Below are 26885 nucleotides of genomic sequence, written 5' to 3'. Positions count from 1 at the left end.
GGAGGCCTAAAAAACTAAAAAGTCAAATACTGTGTAAATCTTTGAGTCATCTAACAACACTATGAATGAAGATGGAATGGGTGACACCTATCCAGGCATGGACCATATATCAACCGCAGTATTAAAAGGTAATGTTCATTTGTTTATACTCCTCTACCTTTCTCCTTAGCTAGCTAACCTTTCATTTGAATTGGAAAGTTGGCAAACCAAGTTTGCTAATTTTAACTAGGTAACGTTGACTTTTAGCAGTTAATAACTGCACGAACGGCCATTCGTTGAAAAAACTTGAACTTTGGTTAGATTGAGAGTGCTTAATTGCCAGAAATTGTGTTAATGAGGTGTAAATGTGCCCTAATGACTGACACCGTCGATTATTTAGCTTCGCAGTCTTTGGCGCCCTTTCTATTGACAATAGAAAATAAATAGAAATGGTGCCAAAGACGGCGAAGATAAATTATCGATGGTGTCAGTCATTGTCTACAATCTTAGCTAGGCAAGCAAAGATGAACTAAAATTTTCAATATGGGAGACAATTTAGCGTTAACGTGAGTTTCATTAGCTTGCACAATCTTTTGGTTTAAAGTAATTGACGTCAACGTTAATGATATACTGGTAGTCTAATTTTGTTAGCTAACATTAGCTAGCTTGGTTAATCATTCCTGCATTAACTGGAAAGGGACTACCGTATGCTAATGTCTCATAACCTATATCAACCTGACTCTTTGCGTCTATAAACCATGACTTAGTTGCTAATTACTTAACTATTTACCATGTGGTTAAATGTGTTTTTCAGCTGCTAATATAAGCACAGACATGCTGCCCAGCCTCTCTAAGGAGGATTTACGTGATCTCTTTCCCTTCTTCAGAAGGAGAACCATTTTGAGATTTACTCATGGTGAAAATGAGGTAATGTTAGATTTTGACATTTGGGAGACATTTAATCTAACCAAGCAGACAGTGTTACTGTAATCAAAGTAGCATTTCCTGGCCATCATTACAATACATGTATCTACAGATGTACTTGTTTTGGTGTTTGCTGTTAGGTTGTTGTTACAGTGTGGTGTTCTTTGCCTTTATAGTTACTATAGAATAAATGTATGTCTTATACACGGTCAAGAATCAGACCTGTGTAGACCAGGCACCTCCTCCCGGGGACCTGTGATTTCAGATCTACAACCAGTGGAGCTGAGTAGGTAAGTCACTACTCAGGTATTCAACACATGTTTCCAAATGCAGCAATGTTGGAACCTGGCAGCCAAAGTGTAAACATCTGACACTCAAAATAGGAGGGATGTGCTTCATCCAGATCAATCAGGGCAACATGTGTCTGCTTGTATTGTGTCATTTCTGGATTAAATTTTGTTTAATGTGATTTATAACACAAACAATTTGGTATTTGTTACAAATCTGTGAAGAAGCAGCTTTTGAAAAGGATTCAGAATGTTACAACCCCCAAAAAGAAGCAGGGAGCGACCCCTTCAAGAAAGTGGCCACGAAGCCTTAGATTTCAGAGCAGCCAGGAGATGATGTTGGAGAGAATCCCCACTATCTAGATGCAACACCCCAGAGGTTGAACAGTTGGGTGGTAAGTTCACAAATTTAAATAGTGGATAGTGTTTCCGTGTAAATGCAACTTCTATTATTACTCTAAATGAGGGACTAGAAACAAAGTGACTGTTGTTGATAATTGGATATGGAGAAGGGCGAGCCGGTCAAGGATCGATTCAGACAAGGTGATAAATTGTATGACAAGCGACAGTTTAATTATGAGTAAAGATATCTGGTACAAGCGTATACGGTCTCGTTCCTTCGGCTCATAGAGAACCTCCAGAAAAAGCTCAGATAACAGAATGCATAGACATTTTATACAATACAGAAAGTAGGTTGAGTCTGGAAGTTCTGGTCCTTTCGTTGGTTCTGGACAGGTTGTTGTCTTCTCAGATTGGTCCTGATGAGCTGGGTGTCATCCTTCTGAGTCTTATAGCAAAAGTTCTTTGTTATCAAATGTTCAGCTAAGCAGGAGATTTTGTGTGTGCGTAGTCAGCCCTCCGTCCTTGAGTATGTGTGTGTGTCTGCACCCTTTTCTTATCAGTGTTTAGGAATGTTCTGTGTCAGCCATCTGTCTCTGGGTGTGTGAGAAACCCTGCTTAGAAAGAAGTTAGTTATAACAATGTAATAGCAATATGCTTGTGTTATTTTAAATGGTATTTATTACACTGTTTAGTCTTCAGGGTTTCCTGTGGAATGAGAGGTTTGGGGGGGGGGGTAGTACCAGCGGAATCACTGGTCTTAATTTCAGTCTACATTTTAAAATGTTAATTGGTCGGGATTGTTATGTTTTCTGGCATCAGAAACTTCTGAGTGCCTACAGAACCAGGCGAGACATTATAAAACTCTACAGGAGATGTATAAAACCAAGTCCAGACCCAACCAGAAGGATGTTTCCCAGCGTCTGGACCTTGAATTCCAAGCAAGACGGGCCTTCATCGACTCTGATGCTACTAAGGAGCAGGACAGGCCTACCAAGATTCTTCAAGCGTATCCCTGCTTCAGAGAACTGGATCATGTAAGCAAATGTATTCATTCTATGTAGGCCTATGCTTCTTTAGCCTGGTTAACACCAGACCAAATCTCAAATGAGATATGGTGTGGGAACTGAGCAGCGTGAGAAGCCATAGCAGGGACGGGGGTAAACTACTTGGGGCAAATGTAAAAACAGTGAGCTCGTGAGAATTCGGTCTGGTTGTCTGTCTGTCTCTCGTGTTATGTATGAACTCCGGCGTATCCTCGATCGAGGGAACTGCTTTATACCTGAACTGAAGACCCGCTGGGGGACCTTTTACAACAAGGCACAGTTTTATGGAGTGTTCAAAAAGGTCATGAAGCCACCGCTGTTGGACAAAGGTAATTACTGGCTCTGTAGACAATGGAGAATCCCATGAACGGATTAATATCATTCTTAAATATTTTATTTGTGTCCAGACAAATGTACTTGTTTTTAGTGTAGCTGTACTGGTTTTAAGATATATTTACTAAACATACAGCCTTATTTCAAGATGATGGCACTAGCATTTGCTAAATTTATGCACATTTTCCTACATATTCAGAAAATGTTCTTAAATCTTTTCTTTGTATCCAGACAAATTAGTTGTTTTTAGTCTGAACGCACTAGTTTTAAGATGGCTATGCATTCGAGACTAGATATTTTAACTTGTTTAAAAAATCTTGGCAAGTAAAATGTTCCTGTTCTGTTGGCAGATAATTTTGTTATTTTAAGTAATATTTCCCTCATTTTTTCCCCCTTGTTTTTGAGAGCTGACTTTTTGCAGTGTATATGTTGATTTGTTTAACACTTTTCTGGTTACTACATGATTCCAAATGTGTTATTTCATAGTTTTGATGTGTAGACTGTTATTCTACAATGTAGAAAATAGTTTTAAAAAAGATAAGCCCTTGAATGAGTAGTGTCCAGATTTTTATCTGGTTCTGTGTGTGTATCTCTCTATCTATCTATTGGGGGATTGGAAATTATGCAGACAATTACATTGATGGAAGCCACAATCTGTATGCAATATTAACCTGTTGGGGATGGGGGCGCTGTTTAGACTATTTATGCTAATGTGGCTAATTTTTTAAACGGCTTCCCACAAAATCCTTGATCGTACAATATGCATATTATTATTATTATTGGATAGAAAACAGTCTATAGTTTCTATAGGAGTTGAAATTTTGTCTCTAAGTGGAACAGAGCCCATTCTACAGCAATTTCCCTGACATGGAGTCAGATTTGAGAAACGTTGGCCACTTTTCTGAAGTCATTTAAAAGGGCTCTGTCGTTGCTATGACTATACGGACACTTCTTACGTCTTCCCCTGGATGCCTTTACGTGATGACGATTCCAACGGGCTCGATTGCTCGTTCACAGGCCCTACAAATGAAAAAAACCTTTAGCTAGCAAGTCTTTTCTTGCTGCGTAACGCGCGTGGAAGACACCGACCCTCTCCTGTTCCAAGCGATAGTTTAGCCTGTTATATTTCTCCGGTCATCTTTTCACTCGTTATAGGAGTTACAAACATCACAAAGTAGTTAATTTAAAGCGTTTTATAGCAATTTATATCCGTTTAGTGCGATTTTGGGACATTTATTTTTGCAACGATGTGAAAAGTTGGGTGCGCTTTTCAGTTCATCCCGAACGTAGTTGACATTTCCACATGGCAAGAGGACAGCTTTCCACCAAAATACGATTTCTCCCAAGAAAGGATCCTTTGCCCAAGATACTGATGGAAGAACAGCTCAAGGTAGGACATTTTTATTATGATAAATCGTGTTTCTGTCGAAACATTTTAGTGGCTTAGGACGCCATGTTTTTTGACGTAGCTTCGCTTGGCGCAAACTGTATTGAAAAGTAAGGATAAATTAAAAAATGTAATAACGCAATTGTATTAAGAATTAAATTGTCTATCAATCCCTGTCCACCCTATATTTTTTAGTCACGTTTATGAGTATTTATGTATAAGAGTAGATCACTGTCTAAGTGGCGCAAGGACGTTTTCTTTACCAGCTTGTCTACATTTCACATTGTCTAACCATGATTTTGGTGGCTAAATATAAACATTTTCGATCAAACTGTATATGCATGTTGTAATGTGATGTTACAGGAGTGTCATCGGAAGAATTCTGAGAAGGTTAGTGAAAAAATTAATATCTTTTGGCGATGTTGACTTTTATCGCTCACTTTGGCTAGAATCAATGCTGGGCTGCTAATTGCTATGTGCTAAGCTAATATAACGATTTATTGTGTTTTCGCTGTAAGACACTTAGAAAATCTGAAATATTGTCTGTATTCACAGGATCTGTGTCTTTCGATTCGTGTATGCTGTGTATTTTTACGAAATGTTTGATGATTAGTAGTTAGGTAAACACGTTGCTCATTGTAATTATTCTAGTCCATTTGTGATGGTGGGTGCAATTGTAAACTATGAAGTCTACCTGAAATATGCACTTTTTTCTAACAAAACCTATCCCATACCATAAATATGTTATCAGACTGTCATCTAATGAGTTTTTTTGTTGGTTAGGGGCTATAAATATCTTAGTTTAGCCGAATTGGTGATGGCTACTGGTGTTGGTGGACAAATAAAAGATGGTGGAATATGCTAATGTGTTTTTAGGTAATAGATGTACATCTTTACATATTGTGTCTTCCCTGTAAAACATTTTAAAAATCGGAAATGTTGACTGGATTCATAAGATCTGTGTCTTTCATTAGCTGTATTGGACTTTAATGTGTGAAAGTTAAATATTTTAAAAAAATATTTTTTTTGAATTTCGCGGCACTGGTTTTTCAGTGGGGGGGGGGGGGGTGTGCCGCTAGCGCCACGCTGATCCTAGACAGGTTAAAGCTGATCTTCCCCCTAAAAAACAAATAAACATCTCACTTCGGTGTCTTTATCTCTCTCTCCGTCAGGCCTTCATCCGCCGCTACCTGGCCAACCGCAAGGAGGAGAGCATCGACGTGCTGCAGCTGGCCCAAGACCCATTTCTCATGCCCCCCTTCTGCAAGGCCCTTGCCACCGGACCTGGGCCATTGGCGTCGGGCTCCACGCCCTCCACCGCATACAACAGCAGTGCCTCGAACTGAGGTGCCCAACGCCACCCCTGAGGGCTCGTGTGGGGGCCACATTACTCAAACGCCCTCCCTTCTGGATGGGGGAAGGAGGATGGAGGGGGTAAAAACAGACTAAAGGATGGAGGAGTAATATCTGAAGTGCCCTCCCTATCCCCACCCCTCCTAAGACATGAAGGGGCAGTGCCAGTCTATGGCTTGTCTGTAGGACCCACTGGCTTCCCACGTACATGTACACACACACAACCCTGCCACAAAGAAGAGAAAGACCTTGCTGGGCCTGTTCAGTGGTCTGCATCACAGGGTCATAGGAAAACGGACTGAAGTCACAGTGTGTTGTGTGTGCATTCCTGTTTTCGGGAAAACCAAACAGCTCAAATCAAATTGTATTTGTCAAATATATGTGTTTAGCAGATGTTATTGTGGGTGTAGCGAAATGCTTGTAAGCTAGAAGCATGGCAGCCCTGTCTGTCGGCACCATTTTCCTACATATCCATTCCATTTGATGTTTTGAGAGAAAGGCTTTTCTCGGCAGGGTTCAAATGAAGGGGGAGTTTCTATTTTTGATGACCAAAGTTGAAGGCATGCCTGGCTGATACAACACTGTTACGTTTTACACAAGTCTAACTGTCAGGTGAAAGAAAGAAGTCATTTTCACTAGGATCATCACTTTGGACTGATTTGATCAGATTTAAATATTTTCTTGGATATTGGACTGGGAGTTTACTTTGTTATTTGGATGGTTGTCCATATTTTTTCATGAGGCTTTCCCCCAAAATGGAGGGAGAGAGACTTAATAGAAATGCATATAAACCATTCACCGACTGTTGGTATGACTTTGTGGTTTGTTAGCAAGGAGTTACGTCAAAGATAATTCTTATTCATTGCAAATTGTGCAGTATAACAATCTAAATTGCAACATAACTTAAATAATAGCAAAGTTATTTTAGTATATTGTGAAACATGATTTCACACTTGAGCATAGGTGTGTTGTTTACCAGAGAAAAGCAGAATAGCCTAACTGGTAATACTCAAATATACACAGTCATACAGAGCTAGCTACGTGTTATGTTCAAGGCTAGCAACACAATGACTGCCTGTAGAGTGTATAAAGTGCCTTCAGAAAGTATTCACGCCACTTGACTTTTTCCACATTTTGTTGTATGGATTAAGTTGAGTTTCACTGGCCTACACACAATTCCCCATAATGTGAAAGTGGAATTATGTTTCTAGAGATTTTTACGAATGAATTAAAAGTATTGTGTCAAGTATTCAATCCCTTTGTTATGGCAAGCATAAAGTTCAGGAGTAAAAATGTGCTTAACAAGTCATTTATTGCATGGACCCATCTGATAAGTGTATAACAGGATTTTTGAATTACTACCTCATCTCTGTACCCGACACATACAGATAATTGTAAGGTCCCTCAGATGAGTAGTGAATTTCAAACACAGATTCAACCACAAAGACCAGGAAGGTTTTCTCATGCCTCGCAAAAAATGCACCTATTGATAGATAGGTGTCTTTCCTAACTCAGTTGTCGGAGAGGAAGGAAAACGCTCAAGGATTTCACCATGAGGCCAATGGTGACTTAAACTATATTTAAGGGCTTTAATAGAAAACTGAGGATGGATCAACTACATTGTAGTTACTCTACAATACAAACTTAAATGACATAGTGAAAAGGAAGTTTGTACAGAATGAAAATATTCCAAAAACATGCATCCTGTTTGCAATTAAGGCACAAGTAATGAACTTAACTTTATGTCCTGAATACAAAGCGTTATATTTGGAGCAAATCCAACAACAAATAACTTGAGTACCACTCTTCAAATTTTCAAGCATGGTGGTGGCTACATGCCTGTCATCGGCAAGGATGTTTATGATGAAAATAAACAGAATAGCGCTAAGTACTGGCAAAATCCTAGAGGATAACCTGGTTCAGTCTGCTTTAGACACTGAGATATTCAACTTTTACCAGGACTATAACTTAAAACACAAGGCCAAATATACACTGGAGTTGCTTACCAAGACAACATTGAATGTTCAAGAGCACCCCAGTTAGTTTTGACTTAAATTGGCTTGAAATTCTATGGCAAGACTTAAATGGCTTTGTAGCAATGATCAACAACCAACTTGACAGAGCTTGAAGGCTAACATGCAATCCTGGTGTGCAAAGCATTTAGAGACTTACCCAGAAAGACTCTCAGCTGCAAATCGCTGCCAAACGTGATTTTAACATGTATTGACTCAGGAGGTTGAATACTTACGTAATCAATCTATCTGTCTCTACATTTTGATGACCTTTTTTATACAAATGTTAGAATTGGAAATATCCTTTTACGTAAGGCGTTCTGTGTGGGTCCGTTATTGGCATGTTCATTTGTGTAATGAACCTGAAAAACCAAATCGTACAGTGATACGGGCATTAAATACTGCCACAAGCCTCCTTGTCTACATTTAAATATACACCAAGAAGTCACTTGTAGTAAAAGGATTGCCTTGTTGATTTTGCCAATGAACAAAAGCACAGCATAATCCCGATGCCAAAGCTTTCGGTAGACACTTCGAGCGCCCTGCGAGTGGGGAGACAAGAGAACAGACAAGGCAAACGTTCCAATGCTGTTCCAACGCATGGTGAAATTAAACCATCTTTACCTTGTCAACACAGTAAAAGAAAAACTATTAAAACATAATAAATGTACAGTATTCCGTGGCTAGAGTGGAGTTGAACCACTAAGATACAAACCAGTTGAAGAAAAATAGGCAGAAAACCAGATTCGTGACTAGATTTGCTTCTGGAGCAAAGTAAGAAGCATGTGATACATAAGAACCCATTCCAGTGCTGCATCTCAGTAGTTCAACGTGTCCTTCTCTCCTTCCCTTCATGTGTACTGATCTTTAAGAATTGAACAGGTCAATTGGAAAAAACAGCTTTCACCTATCCAGTGTCATAAGATATGTGCATATGATGGAAAAGACACAACCAGAAGTCACTTAGCTACTATTAGGACTCAACCCTGGATTGTGCTCCAACAGTCTCAGATAGCTCCCTTCAAAACACCTACGAGTCTAGGTGGACTTGAATGTGTACAATTTAACAGTTTTTATCTTATCCTTTCAAATTGTCAATATGGAAATCAAACAAGGAAACAAGACTTATTGGATTGGAACTCACACCAGTGGTGAATCTCAAACGTCCTTCCTCCAGTCTTCTCCCCACCCTCTCAAAACATCATAGGGAAGCAAGGAGAGCATTGAAGAAGAACTACTTTACAGAGTCACACATTGTGATGAAATTGTGGTTTTAGAAGGGTCAAGGGGCACACCCAGGGTGAGTCCTCATCTTCCTCTATCGGTTGTAAAACTGAGACGACACCCACGCCAGACCCCACTTGAGGTTGGTCAACATGAACTTGAGCGCCTTGGACCACTGCTCCTCCGAGTTGAACTGGGTCTTGATGGAGTAGGAGCCGCCGCTGCCTCCCGTGTCCTCAATCTTGCCCTTCTTGACATCCATCCTGACCCATAACAGAAAAAGGTTTGTTAAAACTCAAACCCACAAGTGTTTATTTCTTGAGGGGTATGAAAGAAACTGGTGCAACATCTACAGCTGCTAACACCCACATTTTTTAAATCTAAGACCAGTACGCTAAAACAAAATAATCTGCACATTTCTCATGCTAGTGACTAGTTGGAGGCAAATAATTATGCAGAGACAAAGGATTAAGCTGTCAAAAGCTGACCAACCCCAGTTATTTGTGTAAGTACAATAGAGTACAACAGTATGAGTCATAATACCCATAAAACATAGCAGTCAAACAAGGAAATGGTTCCAACCGTTTTTCCACCATTCATTTCTCCCCATAGGGAATTTTAGAAACATTTAAAATAAGGGATGTGTTTCATGTAGGCTTACACTTGTGTGATGTTTTTATAATCATGTAAATATCTGTAGGACAAGGTGACATCAATTTAGTCGCCTGTATTTAGCCCCCCAAAATGAACTGCTAATTAGCTGCTAATGTAGCTATCATAAAGAACTACAAATGCCATGATGATCTGGACAAGACTGCCAAGGCAAAGGTAAGATTCTCTGAATTAACTATGTTAGCTAAATTTAGTAATGAATAAATTTGCAAAATATCTTTAAATTGACAATTCAGAGAGTTCAGTAATATGTTTCACCTCAAAGAAAAGTGGCATGTTTAAATATGAGATGAGGGCAAGCAGTTCAACACAGGTAGGTCACATTCACCATTTTGGGCAGTATATTATGGTCTATTATGACATCACATCCACATAAGTGTGTGAGATTCCAGAACTCTCATTATATGTGTACCAATTATGATGTCACAACTGATCAATAAATTCCAAATGTTCTATTTGAACATTCTGGCGTCTGATTGCTGAAAATAGAACACTAGTATCCAAGACAATCTAGCAGATTCCTCCTGAGATATAGTTAACACAGTAGATCACAATAAAATATAGAAAGTTCTTCTAGACGAAAATTTAGTTGCAGAACGAGGTTAGAAGAATGTCACTGTCAATCTCCTTGATGAGGAGGAGATTCTTGCAGTCGCTACAGGAAGATAATGCTTTAACAGGGAACCTTGGAGCTGCCAGTAGCAACTCCATTCAGCCTGCGCTGCCACCTCAACCCAAGGCCACTGAGAAGTTTCCAGCACTCAAACAAAACAGTTTTAACACCTCCAGAATCCCAGTACTGGAGTTGACTGAAGAAAGAAAGGGTGCTCTGCAGCGACTTGCCAGTTTGAAGGCTGTGGAAAAGAAACCACATCCTCCCTCAAGAATCCCAGTCCTGCAGAAGAAGAGGTCCATCTGCAATGGGAAGAGTCAAGGACTGCATGTAGCTCCAACATCTCAGCAGTCAGGGAAGGCTACTGTTCCTTCCATCCGGAAGCCACTGCAACTCATCCGTACCAAGAGGGATCAAACCTGCGTGGTGAAAGACATCTACCTCCATAGTGCCAAGCCATTGAAGGCAGTCCATGGAGCCAATATGGTCACCAAGATGCCACTGCCTCCCATTAGAGCCAGAGTCACTGTGCCAAACAATGACGCCAAGAAGGAGCCATTCCAGCCAGTCAGACCAGAGGGCAGCCCTCGTCCTGCTGCTTCAAAGTACAGAAGGCAGGTTGTGAAGAAACACGTTCAGTTCAAGACTCAGACCCTAACTGTACAGGATCTACCGCCGTGCCCCGATGAGATGGTATGGGACGTCTTGAACTCAGAGGCTGAAGAGGTGATGGCATGTATGAAGGCCAAGCTGATCAGTGTCACCCAAGAATTGAAACTGATTAAGAGTGGGGCCAAGATGGATGCTCAGGCTTTGGAGGAGATAAATGTAAAAGAACGTTTCAGAAAAAAGGTGGAGAAGTTCATCCAGGAGATCTGCCTGATGAAGGTGGATTCTGACCTATGGGAGATGATAAGAGATAACGAAGAAGAGGAAGAAGAGGAAGAAAGGATTAAAGAGGTGAGGAGAAATGGAGAAGAAAGCAGTGTGTCAAGTAAGCCAAAGCAGACAGCCACGAGATACACTGTGAACAAGCCAAAGGAAGTCAAGAAGGGTTCGAACATGGAAGAGAAAAAGGAGGACAGACAGGTAAAGAGCTTGACATTCCAAAGCCATGCTAACTGTTGATCTAGTGTAGTGTTGGTGATCACGTGCATTTGTATCAGAGGAGGCTGATGGGAGGAGTTATAGGAGGATAGGATCGTTGTAATGGCTGGAATGAAATTAATTGATCGGAATCAAACATGTTTCCATGTAATTGATGTGTGTGATACCGTTCCTTTTATTCTATTCCAGCCATTACAATGAACCCATTACAATGTGCTCCTCCCACCAGCCTCCTCTGGATTGTACATGTTGTATTTCTTGTGTCTGTTGCCCAGCTGCCCATTATTTGGCCCATCTGATAACATCCATTCATTCAGGTGGTGTTGAAACGTCGATTTGGGATGAGTGCAGCCAACTCCAAGCTGAAGCAGTGTGAGCACTGCGGCCGGTGCTTTGATCCTAGTCGCCTGGAGAAACACAGCGAGATCTGTGCCAAGCTCTCCTCCAAGAGCTCTAGACGAGGGGTCTATGACTCCACCAAGCACCGGCTCAAAGGCACTGTACTGGCTGGCTACGTGACGCGATCCGTGGTGTGATGCACCAAGGGACCTGAGTCTGTCGCTCTTTTGTATTTTGGAATGAACAGACAGACATACAGTGACTGCTAAACCACCTGCTGCCCAAATGAGGACTTCTACCTTGGAATCTGTGAGGGTTCCAATAAGAGGCAGTACTAGTAGGAGGCAGCATTGTATCCAGAAACATCTAAACCAACAGTGTTCAGCAGTTCCTCAAATCTACAGAAACACCTGTATAAAACACCTCAATAAAATCTAATCCAAATACTCATCTACATCATTCTGTCAGATGTGTTACTAGTGCAGGAAAGTAGAATAAATTAAATATTAAGAAACAAGGGAACAAATTTATCAAATCTGAATACGAAAAGGAGTGATTTGTTCTTTTTATGAATTGGAAAAATGAAGAAAGATAAACTAATAAATTTTGTTGTATAACTTACCAAAATTACACAAATAACTGAAGTTGGTCAGCTTTTGACAGCTTAATTCTTGGTCTCTCAGCATAATCCATAGATGATTACAATTATAGTTCGATGATGTCTGCTAGACTAGTTGACTCACCTGTAGGGGAGGCAGAATCCCATGTCTCCCTTCTCCACCTCCTCCTTGAACTGCTGCACACAGTCCAGGAAGGCCACCATGGCATGGTCAAACTTGTTGTCCCAGAAGAAGCGCAGGCCCCCTGAACAGTACAGTGGTAGCTCCTACACACAAGAAGAAAGAGAGAGTAGAATGTACCATATACAACATGGCCTATTCACTGGGGTTGGCTTGGGCCAGTCTAATGAGCATTGGGAAATAGTTCACTTTTTTTCACAGCTCATTAAAAAATGTTTGTTTGTCTCCATATAGTAGCCAGCGTTAAATTTGTTCATCTACTGTGGCTTTTAGTTCGAGACCTCACTTGTTGGTAACAACCATCACACCTCCTCATCCATGCTTCACGGTGGGAACCAAACATGCAGAGATCATCCGTTCACCTACTCCGCGTCTCACAAAGACACGGCGGTTGGAACCAAAACCTGAAATTTGGACTAATCAGACCAAAGGACAGATTTCCACCGGTATAATGTCCATTGCTCGTGTTTCTTGGCCCAAGCAAGTCTCTTCTTATTATTGGTGTCCTTTAGTAGTGGTTTCTTTGCAGCAATTCGACCACGAAGGCCTGATTCACAGTCTCCTCTGAACAGTTGATGTTAATCCGGGTTTGCACTGCAAAAATTGAAATCTAAGTAAGATTAAATATCTTAAATCAAAGCAATATATGCTTGTTTTTGGTCTGACAAGATGTTTCTTCTTATCAGACAGTTTTTATGTTGGAGCATTTCACTTGTTTCAAGCTTTTTTGTGCTTAATTATCTTAATAAGATTATTTAACTTGTTACTGCGATTGTGTTACTGGTTCTGAGTAACCTAATGCTCGAAACTTTAATTAACAGAATTATAAAGGCGTTTGATCAACACTGACAAGTCCAAAACTGCTTTGTCAAAGTCAGAATTTCTTATTTCAAGCATCTTATCTTTTTCATCTCTTCACATATTAAGAACAGGTAATGACCAAATGGAATTCACTATTTTATTGTCAATCTTACACACAGCACAGCAATCATGTAGACAAAATACAGTACAGAACAAAGACAGTACACTATTGATATCTGGGGAACACACTGAGTCATTTGAACTGTTGTACAATTCTATTACTTCCCCAAGACGGTATTTGACTTGTACATAAGTTTGGCTCTTGTTTCTAATTGTGTAATATTGAGGTAAAATCAACCAGCTTTTCAGCATCCACTAACTCAGTGGCCTGTGCAAAGTGTGGGACCTCAACTTGATAAGCCATGATGCTTCTATCAAAGCGTATATTTTGAAATGGTTGATATTGCAAACAATAAAGCCTAGAATCAACAAGAAATATGTTTTTAACCAGTCATATTGGCATATTATCATTCAGTATAGATCATGGACTTCTGAGTTGTATTAATTACAAGCCATTTGACGGATACAGCATGGTTTACTTCATTGAAACCTAGGAAGTCCCTCAATTTTCCACAAATATTGTAGATCTTTAACCTCTGATACAGGTCCCATCTCCCTTTCATTTGAAACAATTGGGTGCATTGAACTGTCTACATTTTGGCAGCTTTCATATATTTGGTTCTGATTGGTCAAAGATCGACAAATATTTTTTTTTAAATTGAGCTTGGAAGCCCATTGTTTAAAGAAACAATGTTTAGACACATACAAATATGTCTGACCATTGGACCCAATGACTTTATCTGTGATGGCAAATGTATCATATAATGCTGTTTAGGTGTAACACTGCGGTCTGGAAAAAGCTCCTTCCAATGCTTCAAATTATTTTCAATGAGTAACTTCAACCTAGACACAGTCACAATGGAAAGAACAAATACTATCTGTACAATCTCTATTAGCTCAATTGTCAGTCGTATATATGCATTGACTTCCAAACTCTCCAAAACAAATGGCAATATCCTTAGCAGGACAAGCATTTGCCCAGATGACTGTTTTAGTTTACCATCACTTGACGTTAATGTACTAACAGAAATTGGGGATGGCCCGATCTCTACCATCTAGAGGGGAATAAGGGAAACCAAGAACAGCAGAATTCACTGAGTCCAGATCAATCTGTCCTGACACAACAAGATGATTCAAAACACATTTGATTTCCAATGGGGCTATGCCCTCCAGAATTACATGCATAATGTCTTGCGGAGTTTGTTGCATGATATCAAAGGCTGAGAATTTAACTAACTTGCTCCGTCTATTCATCCCATATCTTGTTCTCAAGGTTGTTGCGAAGCAAGTCAGTCTGTGCCTTTTCTATTTCCTCACACTGTCTGACATGCTTCTCCAATGTCCTGTTAGTATATGCATCTTCATTGAAGTGTGACTGCATGTCCTCAAAAGAACACTCAGTGTCTGCACTTACTGTAGGCAAAGCCCACACCCTCTTTACACCCTGCTAGTTCATGTTGTGCCAGGGTGTCTCCAGAGAGAGAGACCAGATATCGTTTGCTCTACATTAATAGTTAGCATTTTAACCCCACTGTACAATGCATCCATGTCTTCCTTGATTCTATTCAATATTACATCTACACCAGATTGACGGAGGTCTGCTGATCTTGCCATGGCAAGTAGCCTGATAGCAGCCAGTTTAGACCTGTATTTTGGATTTATATTTCCTAGGGTGTAGTACACCATTAACAACTTGTTTTTTGATGCTAAGGATCCTAGTGGATTACAGATCTCTATTTCATCCATGTACAGAACAATCTGCAATGCATTTGGTTTCTCTGAAATTAAGGGATGTGATTTTAGAAGAGCACCATCAACAATGTCATGAATAAACCTTTCCCTGCACATCTGGGGTCCATTTCCAACCATAGACTAAATCCTTGGTTGTGATAAGAACTGTTCTAGACTTTTGACTAATGGTACATGATAAAATAATTTGTCTTTGATGAAAATGTCTTTTGATCCTCCACATTTCATCCTGTATATGGTTCGAACAATGTGAATTACCTCTGCATCCAAACCGCTAAACTGCTTCTTAATAACACTGTCCTGTCTAAATGTTGTTGCAGCGTCAGCAAAAGGCCCAATGAAATTGTCAAATATATCCATTGCATCTTTTTCAAGTTGCCCTGATGTGCCTCCTGAATGCTTCTTTAGCACTGCCTCCATCTGCTTCCTGAGGTTGTCCAATAGTGATGATTGATACTGCTGTACCCCAGCAACAATGTCATTCACGCCTTTCTGAAAATGAGAGAGAGAAAGGTGAGGATGTCATCAATCATGTATACCTATGATATTCAGATGTTCTTATGACATATTCATTAACATAAGGACATAAGGGATCAACAATAGTAAGGTGGACAACCTGGCACTGAGAATGAACTCCACCATCACTGAACCACTACAAAATGCTTTGCATAATGTAACAAACCAAATGCTGTGCTCTGTTCAGAAAAAGCATCTTACCTGTAAGAGAAGATGCTTGGCAATTTGACATTGAATGTAGTATCCTGAGGCTGGACATTACTAGTTCATGACAAGTATAATGTTTGTGACAGGAGAAGTGGTTGCGAAGACTGACTATGAATGCTATTAGTAAATCGAAGTACTTAAAAAAATATGGTCAATTTCAGTAGATTGCCACCAACCGAGTAACTTACTTGTTGCACTGTGACAGATCCACGTTGGTCAATGCCCCTTTGCCCTTCATCTGAGTCAGATGTATGGAGTTGCTGATCAGTGATGCTGGAGTTAGCTAGAAGATGATCGGGTTGAATGTTGTCCTGTGTACAACACATTTAAAGAAACAGATGATTATTTGAAATTGTATTTAGTTTCACCAATAGTGCTATTTAAGTGTTTTGTTCCTATTTATCATTGATTATTTTCACATTAACCCAGCTTTAGCCATAAGAGTCATTATAGCGAAAATGATCGAATAGCCTAACGGACAGTATATGACTTTGGTCCGTGTTTCGTCCATTCATTAAATAATTTTTTAAAATCCAAAGAACCAAAAAAATACTAGCTAGCTACTTACTTGTTCCGGTGGTGCTTGGCTTTCCTCCGATGGCTGTTCATCTGGTCGTGTGCAATCAAGTAGGTATTGAAGGTGGTTTCTCTTTACATGATGGAAGGAATTGTACACTTGTCACGACCGTCGTCAGGGTGGAAATGACCGGACCAAGGTGCAGCGTGTTGAGCGTACATTGAGAACCATACCCGGCCAAAACATAGAAACAGAAAACATAGAAATAAAGAAACTAGAATACTCACCCTAGTCACACCCTGGCCTAACCAAAATAGAGAATAAAAACCTCTCTATGGCCAGGGCGTGACAACACTCTATATTCCTCAGTGCATACGTCAATACCACAGAGCAACCAGAAATCAGGGCTGCGACTGTGCAATCTATTGATATGGCTCAATAACAATTTCAATGAAAAAGTAATAAAAACACAGCAGATAACGCACCGTCAAAGCATCTTGAACGTTACTAAACGCAAACGCAAGTAAAACGTTCCCACTGCTTTCGATGAAAACGGCGGAAAGAACTGAAAATTATGTTCATAAGTATTTATAATATGACAAAGTAATTTGATTGGAGTAGAGAACAACAGCACTGGGACTTTTAACTATACATGTATCACTCTGCTTTACAGGTGTTCTAATAAAGGTAAATTACATTAACGATCGTTATCCATCTTAAATTGTAACAAACTTTGCACCGCAAATATGAACATATTTCCACAAATAACATTTGAGTTAAATTATGAATGGTCGTCAGGAGAGGACGGTAACGTGTAGAACTACACAAAGTAGCAGTAACAAGCTAGTGTGTAGGAAAATGTATATGTGGTGTTTGGCAACAGTCCAGTCCCAGACCAGTTGGAGAACTGTGTGTGTGTTGGCGGAGCCAAATAAATTATGAAATAAATAAATAAAGCTGTTGTCGCTTATTACTGTTAACTAATAAATTGCGCTTGTAGAACTGTTGTATAAAAGCAATATCACACTCGAGGTCGTGCTGTTATACTGAATATTATTATCTTTGGCCTGCGGCCTCGTACCTACGGCCGAATCACAGCCGTGCTAATATTCAGCACTCCCTCTCATGTGATATTGCTTAACTGACGTACGTTCATCACATTATCTAGCTAAATAAGGGAGGCCTAAAAAACTAAAAAGTCAAATACGGTGCAAATCTTTGAGTCATCTAACAACACCATGAATGAAGATGGAATGGATTACACATATCCAGGCATAGACCATATATCAACCTCAGTATTAAAAGGTAATGTTCATTTGTTTATACCCTTCTACCTTTCTCCTTAGCAAGCTAACGTTAGCTAACGTTAATTTGAATTGGAAAGTTGGTAAACAAAGTTAGCATGCTAATTTTAACTAGGTAACGTTGACTTTTAGCAGTTAATAACTGCATGAACGACCATTCGTTGAAAGAAATTGAACTTTGGTTAGATTGAGGGTGCTTTATTGCCAGAAATAGTGTTAATGAGGTGTAAATGTGACCTAATGACTGACACTGTCGATTATTTAGCTTCGCAGTCTTTGGCGCCCTTTCTATTAACAAAAGAAAATAAATAGAAATGGCGCCAAAGACGGCGAAGCGAAATTATCGATGGTGTCAGTCATTGTCTACAATCTTAGCTAGGCAAGCAAAGATGAACTAAGATTTTCAATATGAGAGACAATTTAACGTTAACGTTAGTTTCATTAGCTTGCACAATCTTTTGGTTTAAAGTAATTGACGTCAACGTTAATGATATACTGGTAGTCTAATTTTGTTAGCTAACATTAGCTAGCTTGGTAAATCATTCCTGCATTAACTGGAAAGGGAAGACAGTATGCTAATGTCTCATAACCTATATCAACCTGACACTTTGCGTCTATAGACTATGATTTAGTTGCTAATTACTTAACTATTTACCATGTGGTTACATGTGTTTTTCAGCTGCTAATATAAGCACAGACATGCTGCCTAGCCTCTCTAATGAGGATTTACGTGATCTCTTTCCCGGGCCAGAGCACTTCTTCAGAAGGAGAACCATTTGGAGATTTACTCATGGTGAAAATGACATAATGTTAGAATTGGACATTTGGGAGACATTTAATCTAACCATGCAAACAGTGTTTCCTGTTATCAAAGTAGCATTTCCTGGCCATCATTACAATACATGTATCTACAGATGTACTTGTTTTGGTGTTTGCTGTTAGGTTGTTGTTACAGTGTGGTGTTCTTTGCTTTTATAATTACTATTGGATAAATATATGTCTTATACAGGGTCAAGAATCAGACCTGTGTAGACCAGGCACCTCCTCTGGGACCTGTGATTCCATCCTCCTGTCCCCTCCATCCCCCCACTCCTCTCCAAACCCAAGAGACCAACATGGTGCCACCAGAACCGTACAGCTTGTCAGCCCACAGTATGTCTTATACACAGACACAGAGTTGGAGCAATCAAGAAACACCTTTTTTGAAAAACAGCGTGCTGGACAAGGAGACTGTTGCGTCACAAAACAGAGCACTCAAAACATGAGCAAAAGGGCAGCTCTTCCTTTAAAGACCTCCAGGCCTCAAGAGGGCAGATAACCCAAAAACACGGGTGGAAATAAAAAAATTGAGCCAGGATTTCTGGAGGGACTACTTTTACATGTGCACCTGGCAGATAAGCATGGGTATAAAATGTTTGGTCCTCAACATATACACAGCTCATTGTTCAACCCTAAAGACGCAACTGGTATGTAATGTTTGGAATTATTTATTATGTTGCATCCAGTGCTTAGCACAATTTACATGTTTAACTCTGGTAGGAGTGTTGACTTTTGTTGTGGATATTTTCTGACTGCAGAAGTAATTGCTAGAAGTGCTAGATTAAATTGTTTAAACGTTTACTTTATTCAAAGCCATGCTTTGTTGCTGTGTCATGCATTGTTTAGTGTAAAATAATGCATGTTTATTCTCTGTTTAAGGTTATCAACCTATTGCTATTCCATATTCCTATTCCTTATTCCTCTGTCATTCAACTACTCTATTCAACAAATCAACTGTTTCAACATATTCAACAAATGGCATCAAAACCATAATAAAACACTGGAAAGGAATTGAGTTGTCCCTTTGCATCCTTCACGGGTTGAGCAAGCCGTTTTCAAGTTTGGGCAGAGCTGAAATAATTATAACACCTGACAGAGACTATATCCTTTCCAACGATCTTCGCTGTCGATTAATCAGGAATACAGTAACGAGCATGATTTCCATTAAGAGAGCGGGAGGGGATGACTTCCAGTATCCATGCAGCCGTGAACTCACTAATGGCGAAGCGTCTCATAGAGTACTACCCAATGCTGCGGGACAGATCTACAACCAGTGGAGCTGAGTAGGTAAGTCACTACTCAGGTATTCAACACATGTTTCCAAACGCAGCACTGTTGGATACCTGGCAGCCAAAGTGTAAACATCTGACACTCAAAATAGGAGGGATGTGCTTCATCCAGATCAATCAGGGCAACGTGTCTGCTTGTATCGTTTCATTTCTGGATTCGATTTTGTTTAATGTAATTTATAACACAAACTATTTGTTGTTTGATAGGAATCTGTGAAGCAGCTTTTGAAAAGGATTCAGAATGTGACAATCCCCAAAAAGAAGCAGGGCGCAACCCCTTCAAGAAAGAGGCCACTAAGCCTTAGATTTCAGAGCAGCCAGGAGATGTCCACTGATGAGACTGACGAATCCACCTCCTCAACCTTGATCTTGGAGAGATCCCCACTATCTAGATGCAGCACCCCAGAGGTTGAACAGTTGGGTGGTAAGTACACAAATTGAAATAGTGGAGTGTGTTTCCATATAAATGCAACTTTTACTACTACTAAGGAGCAGGAGAGGCCTACCAAGATACTTCAAGCGTATCCCTGCTTCAGAGAACTGGATAATGTAAGCAAATATATTCATTTTAACTTCTTATGGCTGCAGGGGCAGTATTGAGTAGCTTGGATGAAAAGGTGCCCAGAGTAAACTGCCTGCTCCTCAGTCCTAGTTGCTAATATATGCATATTATTATTAGTATTGGATAGAAAACACTGAAGTTTCTAAAACTGCTTGAATGATGTCTGTGAGTATAACAGAACTCACATGGCAGGCAAAAACCTGAGAAGAAAATCCAACCAGGAAGTGGGAGGTTTGTAGGTTTTCAACTCATCACCTATCGAATACACAGTGGGATTTGGGTCATTTTGCACTTCCTATGGCTTCCACTAGATGTCAACAGTCTTTAGAACCTTGTCTAAAGCTTCTACTGTGAAGGGGGGCCGAACGAGAGGGGATTGAGTAAGGTCTACCATGACCTGAACATGCGCGTTCATGTGAGAGCGAGCTCTGTTCCATCGCACTTCTGAAGACAAAGGAATTCTACATTATTGAAGATTTATGTTAACATCTTAAAGATTGATTCAATAAATCGTTTGACATGTTTTTACTGACTGTTACGGAACTTTGACATTTTGTCTGCTTTTAGTGAACGCGCTTCGTGACTTTGGATTTGTTTACCAAACGCGCTAACAGAAGTAGCTATTTGGACATAAATGATGGACATTACCGAACAAATCCAACATTTGTGGAACTGGGATTCCTGGGAGTGCATTCTGATGAAGATCAAAGGTAAGTGAATATTTATGTTATTTATGACTTCTGTTGACTGCACAATATGGCGGATATCTTTTTGTCTTGATTGGGCTCTGAGCGCCGACCTCAGGTTATTGCATGGTTTTTGCTTTTTCCGTAAAGCTTTTTTGAAATCTGACACAGCAGTTGCATTAAGAACAAGTTTATCTTTAATTCTATGGAAAACATGCATTTTTCAAAGTTGAGTATTTATGTTATTTGATGTGGCTCTGCAATTTCTCTGGATATTTTGGAGGCATTTCTGAACATGGCGCCAATGTAAACTGAGGGTTTTGGATATAAATATGAACTTTATCGAACAAACATATGTATTGTGTAACATGAAGTCCTATTTATTTATTTTTTTATTTTTTTATTTCACCTTTATTTAACCAGGTAGGCTAGTTGAGAACAAGTTCTCATTTGCAACTGCGACCTGGCCAAGATAAAGCATAGCAGTGTGAACAGACAACAACACAGAGTTACACATGGAGTAAACAATAAACAAGTCAATAACATGGTAGAAAAAAGAGAATCTATATACAATGTGTGCAAAAGTGTGCGATGTGTGCGAATAATTACAATTTAGCAGATTAACACTGGAGTGATAAATCATCAGATGATCATGTGCAAGAAGAGATACTGGTGTGCAAAAGAGCAGAAAAGTAAATAAATAAAAGCAGTATGGGGGTGAGGTAGGTAAATTGGGTGGGTAGTTTACAGATGGACTATGTACAGCTGCAGCGATTGGTTAGCTGCTCGGATAGCAGATTTTTAAAGTTGTTGAGGGAGATAAGTCTCCAACTTCAGAGATTTTTGCAATTCGTTCCAGTCGCAGGCAGCAGAGAACTGGAAGGAAAGGCGTCCAAATGAGGTTTTGGCTTTAGGGATGATCAGTGAGATACACCTGCTGGAGCGCGTGCTACGGGTGGGTGTAGCCATCGTGACCAGTGAACTGAGATAAGGCGGCACTTTACCTAGCATAGCCTTGTAGATGACCTGGAGCCAGTGGGTCTGACGACGAACATGTAGCGAGGGCCAGCCGACTAGGGCATACAGGTCGCAGTGGTGGGTCGTATAAGGTGCTTTAGTAACAAAACGGATGGCACTGTGATAAACTGCATCTAGTTTGCTGAGTAGAGTATTGGAAGCTATTTTGTAGATGACATCGCCGAAGTCGAGGATCGGTAGGATAGTCAGTTTTACTAGGGTAAGTTTGGCGGCGTGAGTGAAGGAGGCTTTGTTGCGGAATAGAAAGCCGACTCTAGATTTGATTTTGGATTGGAGATGTTTGATATGAGTCTGGAAGGAGAGTTTGCGGTCTAGCCAGACACCTAGGTACTTATAGATGTCCACATATTCTAGGTCGGAACCGTCCAGGGTGGTGATGCTAGTCGGGCGTGCGGGTGCAGGCAGCGAACGGTTGAAAAGCATGCATTTGGTTTTACTAGCGTTTAAGAGCAGTTGGAGGCCACAGAAGGAGTGTTGTATGGCATTGAAGCTCGTTTGGAGGTTAGATAGCACAGTGTCCAGGGAAGGGCCGGAAGTATACAGAATGGTGTCGTCTGCGTAGAGGTGGATCAGGGAATCGCCCGCAGCAAGAGCAACATTGTTGTTGTATACAGAGAAAAGAGTCGGCCCGAGAATTGAACCCTGTGGTACCCCCATAGAGACTGCCAGAGGACCGGACAACATGCCCTCCGATTTGACACACTGAACTCTGTCTGCAAAGTAGTTGGTGAACCAGGCAAGGCAGTCATTAGAAAAACCGGGGCTATTGAGTCTGCCGATAAGAATATGGTGATTGACAGAGTCGAAAGCCTTGGCCAGGTCGATGAAGACGGCTGCACAGTAATGTCTTTTATCGATGGCGGTTATGATATCGTTTATCGCTATGAGTGTCATCTGATGAAGATCAAAGGTTAGTGATTAATTTACTCTCTATTTCTGCTTTTTGTGACTCCTGTCTTTGGCTGGGAAAATGGCTGTGTTTTTCTGTGATTTGGCGGTGACCTAACATAATCATTTGTGGTGCTTTCGCTGTAAAGCCTTTTTGAGATCGGACACTGTGGTGGGATTAACAAGAAGTGTATATTTTAAATGGTGTGAAATACTTGTATGCTTGAGGAATTTTAATGATGAGATTTCTGTTGTTTGAATTTGGCGCCCTGCACTTTCAATGGCTGTTGTCATATCGATCCCGTTAACGGGATTGCAGCCCTAAGAAGTTTTAAGTAGGCCTATGCTTCTTTAGCCTGGTTAACACCAGACCGAATCTCAAATGACATACGGTGTGGGAAATGAGCAGCGTGAGAAGCCATAGCAGGGACGGGGGTAAACTACTTGGGGCAAATGTAAAACAGTGAGCTCGCGAGAATTCGGTCTGGTTGTATGTCATGTTATGGATGAACTCTGGCGGATCCTCGATCGAGGGAACCGCTTTATACCTGAACTGAAGACCCGCTGGGGGACCTTTTAGAACAAGGCACAGTTTTATGGAGTGTTCAAAAAGGTCATGAAGCCACCTCTAAAGGTAATTACTGGCTCTGTAGACAATGGAGAATCCCATGAACGTGTAACGGCCGTCAAAAGAAGTGGACCAAAGTGCAGCGTGGTGAGCGTACATATTCCTTTTATTAGAATGTCGCCAACAAAACAAGAAACGAAAGAAACAACCGTGAAGCTTACAGGGCTATAGTGCCACTAACAAAGTGAACTACCCACACTGAAAGGAGGGTTAAAGGGCTACCTAGGTATAATTCCCAATCAGAGACAATGAAAGACAGCTGTCCCTGATTGAGAACCATACCCGGCCAAAACATAGAAATAAAGAAACAGAAAACAAAGCATAGAATGCCCACCCCAAATCACACGCTCTTTAAGGTCAGGGTGTGACATTACCCCCCCCAAAGGTGGGGACTCCGGCCGCAAAACCTGAACCTATAGGGGAGGGTCTGGGTGGGCATCTACCCGCGGTGGCACCTCTGGTGCGGGGACCCTCGTCCCCGTCGCTGGAGGCCTCGTGCCATGGATCATCGCTGGAGGCCTCGTGCCATGGATCATCGCTGGAGGCCTCGTGCCATGGATCATCGCTGGAGGCCTCGTGCCATGGATCATCGCTGGAGGCTTCCTCCGTGGAGCCGGAACAGGTCTCAACCGACTGAGGAGACGTACTGGCAGCCTGGTGCGTGGAGCTGCCACTTGGCTAACCAGGCTGGAGAGAAATACAGGAGGCCTGGGTCTGGGGGTAGGCACAGGATACACTGGGCCGTGGAGGCGCACTGGAGGTCTTGAGCGTAGAGCCTGCTCAACCCGTTCTGGCTGGATGGTTATTTTCGCCCTGCAGATGCGAGGCGCTCGCACAGGACGCACTGGGCTGTGCAGACTCACCGGAGACACAGTGCGCAGAGCCGGCGAAGGATATCCTGGGCCGTGGAGATGCACTGGAGGCCAGATCGGCTGAACCGGCACCTTCCATCCTGGCTAATTCTAATACATGCACACATTTCTTACCTAAAGGTTGCGAAATGCCTATGTGGTCATATTTGTTTTTCTCTTTGTGTTTGTGTCAGTCTGCAGAAGACCCCAACAACTTTCTTCAGGAGAGACCACTCTTCAGCCCTGTCGTGTGCACACCTTGTGCACCAAAAGGATTCGACCTTTGGTAAACCACACCCCCATTACTTCCCATAAAAAGAGGAGCATCCCTCAGCCTCAGCACCATTTGGTCGAAAACACCTCTGAAGACACTTCAACTAAACAAGAATCAAGCTGGACCTCAAGGGAACTTCATCCTCAACGGTACGACTAGGCTCTAGCTATATGCTACACCCTAAAAGATACCTCACCTGGATCAAGACATCAGCTGGGGCTCTATACTCCCCACGAACATCTCATCACCTCACGGCTATTCCTGGTCAAAAGGATAAAGCCCCTAGCTTTATGCTACACCCTTAAAACACCTCACCTGGATCAAGACACCAGCTGGTACTCCCACAACGGACCTTCATAGACCGTCGAGCCTCCACCACACATACACCCTATTTTTTCCGGTCCATAATACAGGCCTTTTTACCGCATTACGACCGCGTAAGCTTTTTTGCACCTTTTTCTCCTCCCTGCTACCTGATGAAGCCGAGTAAGGCAGAAACGCATCGTGGCTGGGCTGCCCCTAGACCCGTTGTGCAGCTGCAAGGAAGGCAGGTTCCACACGGACTTCAGGGGTAGCTTCTTTTGGCTACTTTTCATTTGTACTTTTTTCTTACCCTTATTTTAAGTTTTACACAGGGACACACTACACATGGAAGATCCACGAGACAGCGACGACTCCGGGCACTCTGATGACTACTCAGAACCCCTACTCTACCACAAGACTAGCCCTATTATTTCTACAGGGCACAGCTACCAACACAGACCCTCTGAACTCTTTAAAAAGAGACGCACAGAAGAGCCGCCCGAAATAAGCTTAGACCGGCAGCCTGGTCTCATTATAGAAACGTCGTATAATGAACTTCCTTCTCAGTCTTCTACACAGCGGGAGAAACATCCCACACCAGTGGGCTTTCTCTCCCACCAGGCGGTTCCTCTCCACGGTCTCAATAGGACCCAGCTACCGGATGACTACACCATCACACCGGGGACGAAAAGAAACACCTCCTGATGACATCCCCAGCGGGCAACCACACTCCACAGCCCACCTCACACCACCCCACTCCAGAACCTCAAAGATACCTAGAAGACCCATCTCAGACCTACACAGATTTCCACCCCCTTTACAGAACACCACCACACACCCCTAAAGCTACCAAGATAGAATACAGACACCCCGAAAAATAATCCCTCGTACAGGGATAGACCAACTGAATACCGGTCCACCTTTTACAGGACCAGATACGGCGGGGGAAACCTAGGAGCTACACCTACTCCAGGCACCCCATCACATCCACCGGATACTCCCAAACGCCATGAATACAGAGATGGACATCACACACCGAAGCTAACCATTTGGGACACACGCCTAAAACCGATCTCCAGACACTCTACGGTTCGGACCCAACAAGCAGATCGGGATGTGCAGCGCACCCAACCCAGACCGATGCCTTCACCCACCCAGCACCATAGGACCGACACCTCTATACTCGGCACCACCCCCATGAGTACTGAGAGCCTAGCTGAACAGCAGGCCTCTACTGCCACCATTCAGAACCACTCGGACAACCTGGTCTCACCAACCTCTTACAAATCGGTGGCACGTCACATCACCGGGGAACCACAGACCCCCGTCAGCTTCAACGCCACAGCACGTACACTCTCCAAACTCATCAGAGCGAGACACCACCTGGAGACCATTAGCTATTACCTCTCCGGTAATGACCTACCTCCTGGCTACCTCCACAAGGCCAGAACACCCACGGCAGTCTTCACACCATCGGGAGCATCCGATACCACACTCTCCACTCTCCGATACCACACTCTCCACGGCATCCTCACTCTGGATAGAAACCAGCCACGAGATCCTACAACGGCACTACAGGGAGGAGGAATCCAATAGATACGCCACACTCTGCAACACACCATCATGCTCTGACTGGCAGGAAGCCTGGTACCTAGGCATCCTATGGGCCAAAAAGCTCCTCAGCGAACCACTCTTGGACCGCCTCCTACAGGACATTAGGGACTCACTCCCCAACTTCCACGGTAATTGGCCAACAAAAGACAACAGCCAATTTAAGCCACCGCTCACCCACTGCCAACCTCACAGCGAGGAGGAGGACAATGTAGCCACACTAGCTACGCACACCAGGAGTACCTCACCATCTCCACGGACCAACAGACGCCTTACATCGGTACGGTACCCCCCTCCCCCCTAGGTG

General features: G+C 41.9%; 1 protein-coding gene and 1 long non-coding RNA gene across 2 annotated transcripts; one reads left to right on the top strand and one right to left on the bottom strand.

Annotated features, from left to right (window-relative positions):
• The first annotated feature begins 510 nt into the window (after positions 1-510).
• On the top strand, positions 511-6894 carry LOC129855303 (serine/threonine-protein kinase tousled-like 2). Its single transcript, XM_055922829.1, has 4 exons — positions 511-1193; positions 1416-1585; positions 2352-2566; positions 5468-6894. Exons 3-4 carry the CDS (start codon positions 2405-2407, stop codon positions 5639-5641), a joined length of 336 nt encoding a protein of 111 aa, XP_055778804.1. The 5' UTR covers positions 511-1193; positions 1416-1585; positions 2352-2404; the 3' UTR covers positions 5642-6894.
• A 456-nt stretch (positions 6895-7350) lies between these two features.
• LOC129855310 (uncharacterized) lies at positions 7351-19525 on the bottom strand. Its single transcript, XR_008759489.1, has 4 exons — positions 16377-19525; positions 15997-16119; positions 12359-15577; positions 7351-9147 (listed from the first exon to the last, which is right to left on the bottom strand). It is a non-coding gene; the product is annotated as an uncharacterized LOC129855310 (long non-coding RNA).
• Between the last annotated feature and the right edge of the window lie 7360 nt (positions 19526-26885).

Source organism: Salvelinus fontinalis, chromosome 1 (assembly GCF_029448725.1).
Source record: "Salvelinus fontinalis isolate EN_2023a chromosome 1, ASM2944872v1, whole genome shotgun sequence".
Classification (NCBI taxonomy): Eukaryota; Metazoa; Chordata; class Actinopteri; order Salmoniformes; family Salmonidae; genus Salvelinus; species Salvelinus fontinalis.
The sequence above is the reverse complement of the archived record's forward strand: the minus strand, read 5'-3'. Positions and strand labels throughout refer to the sequence as shown.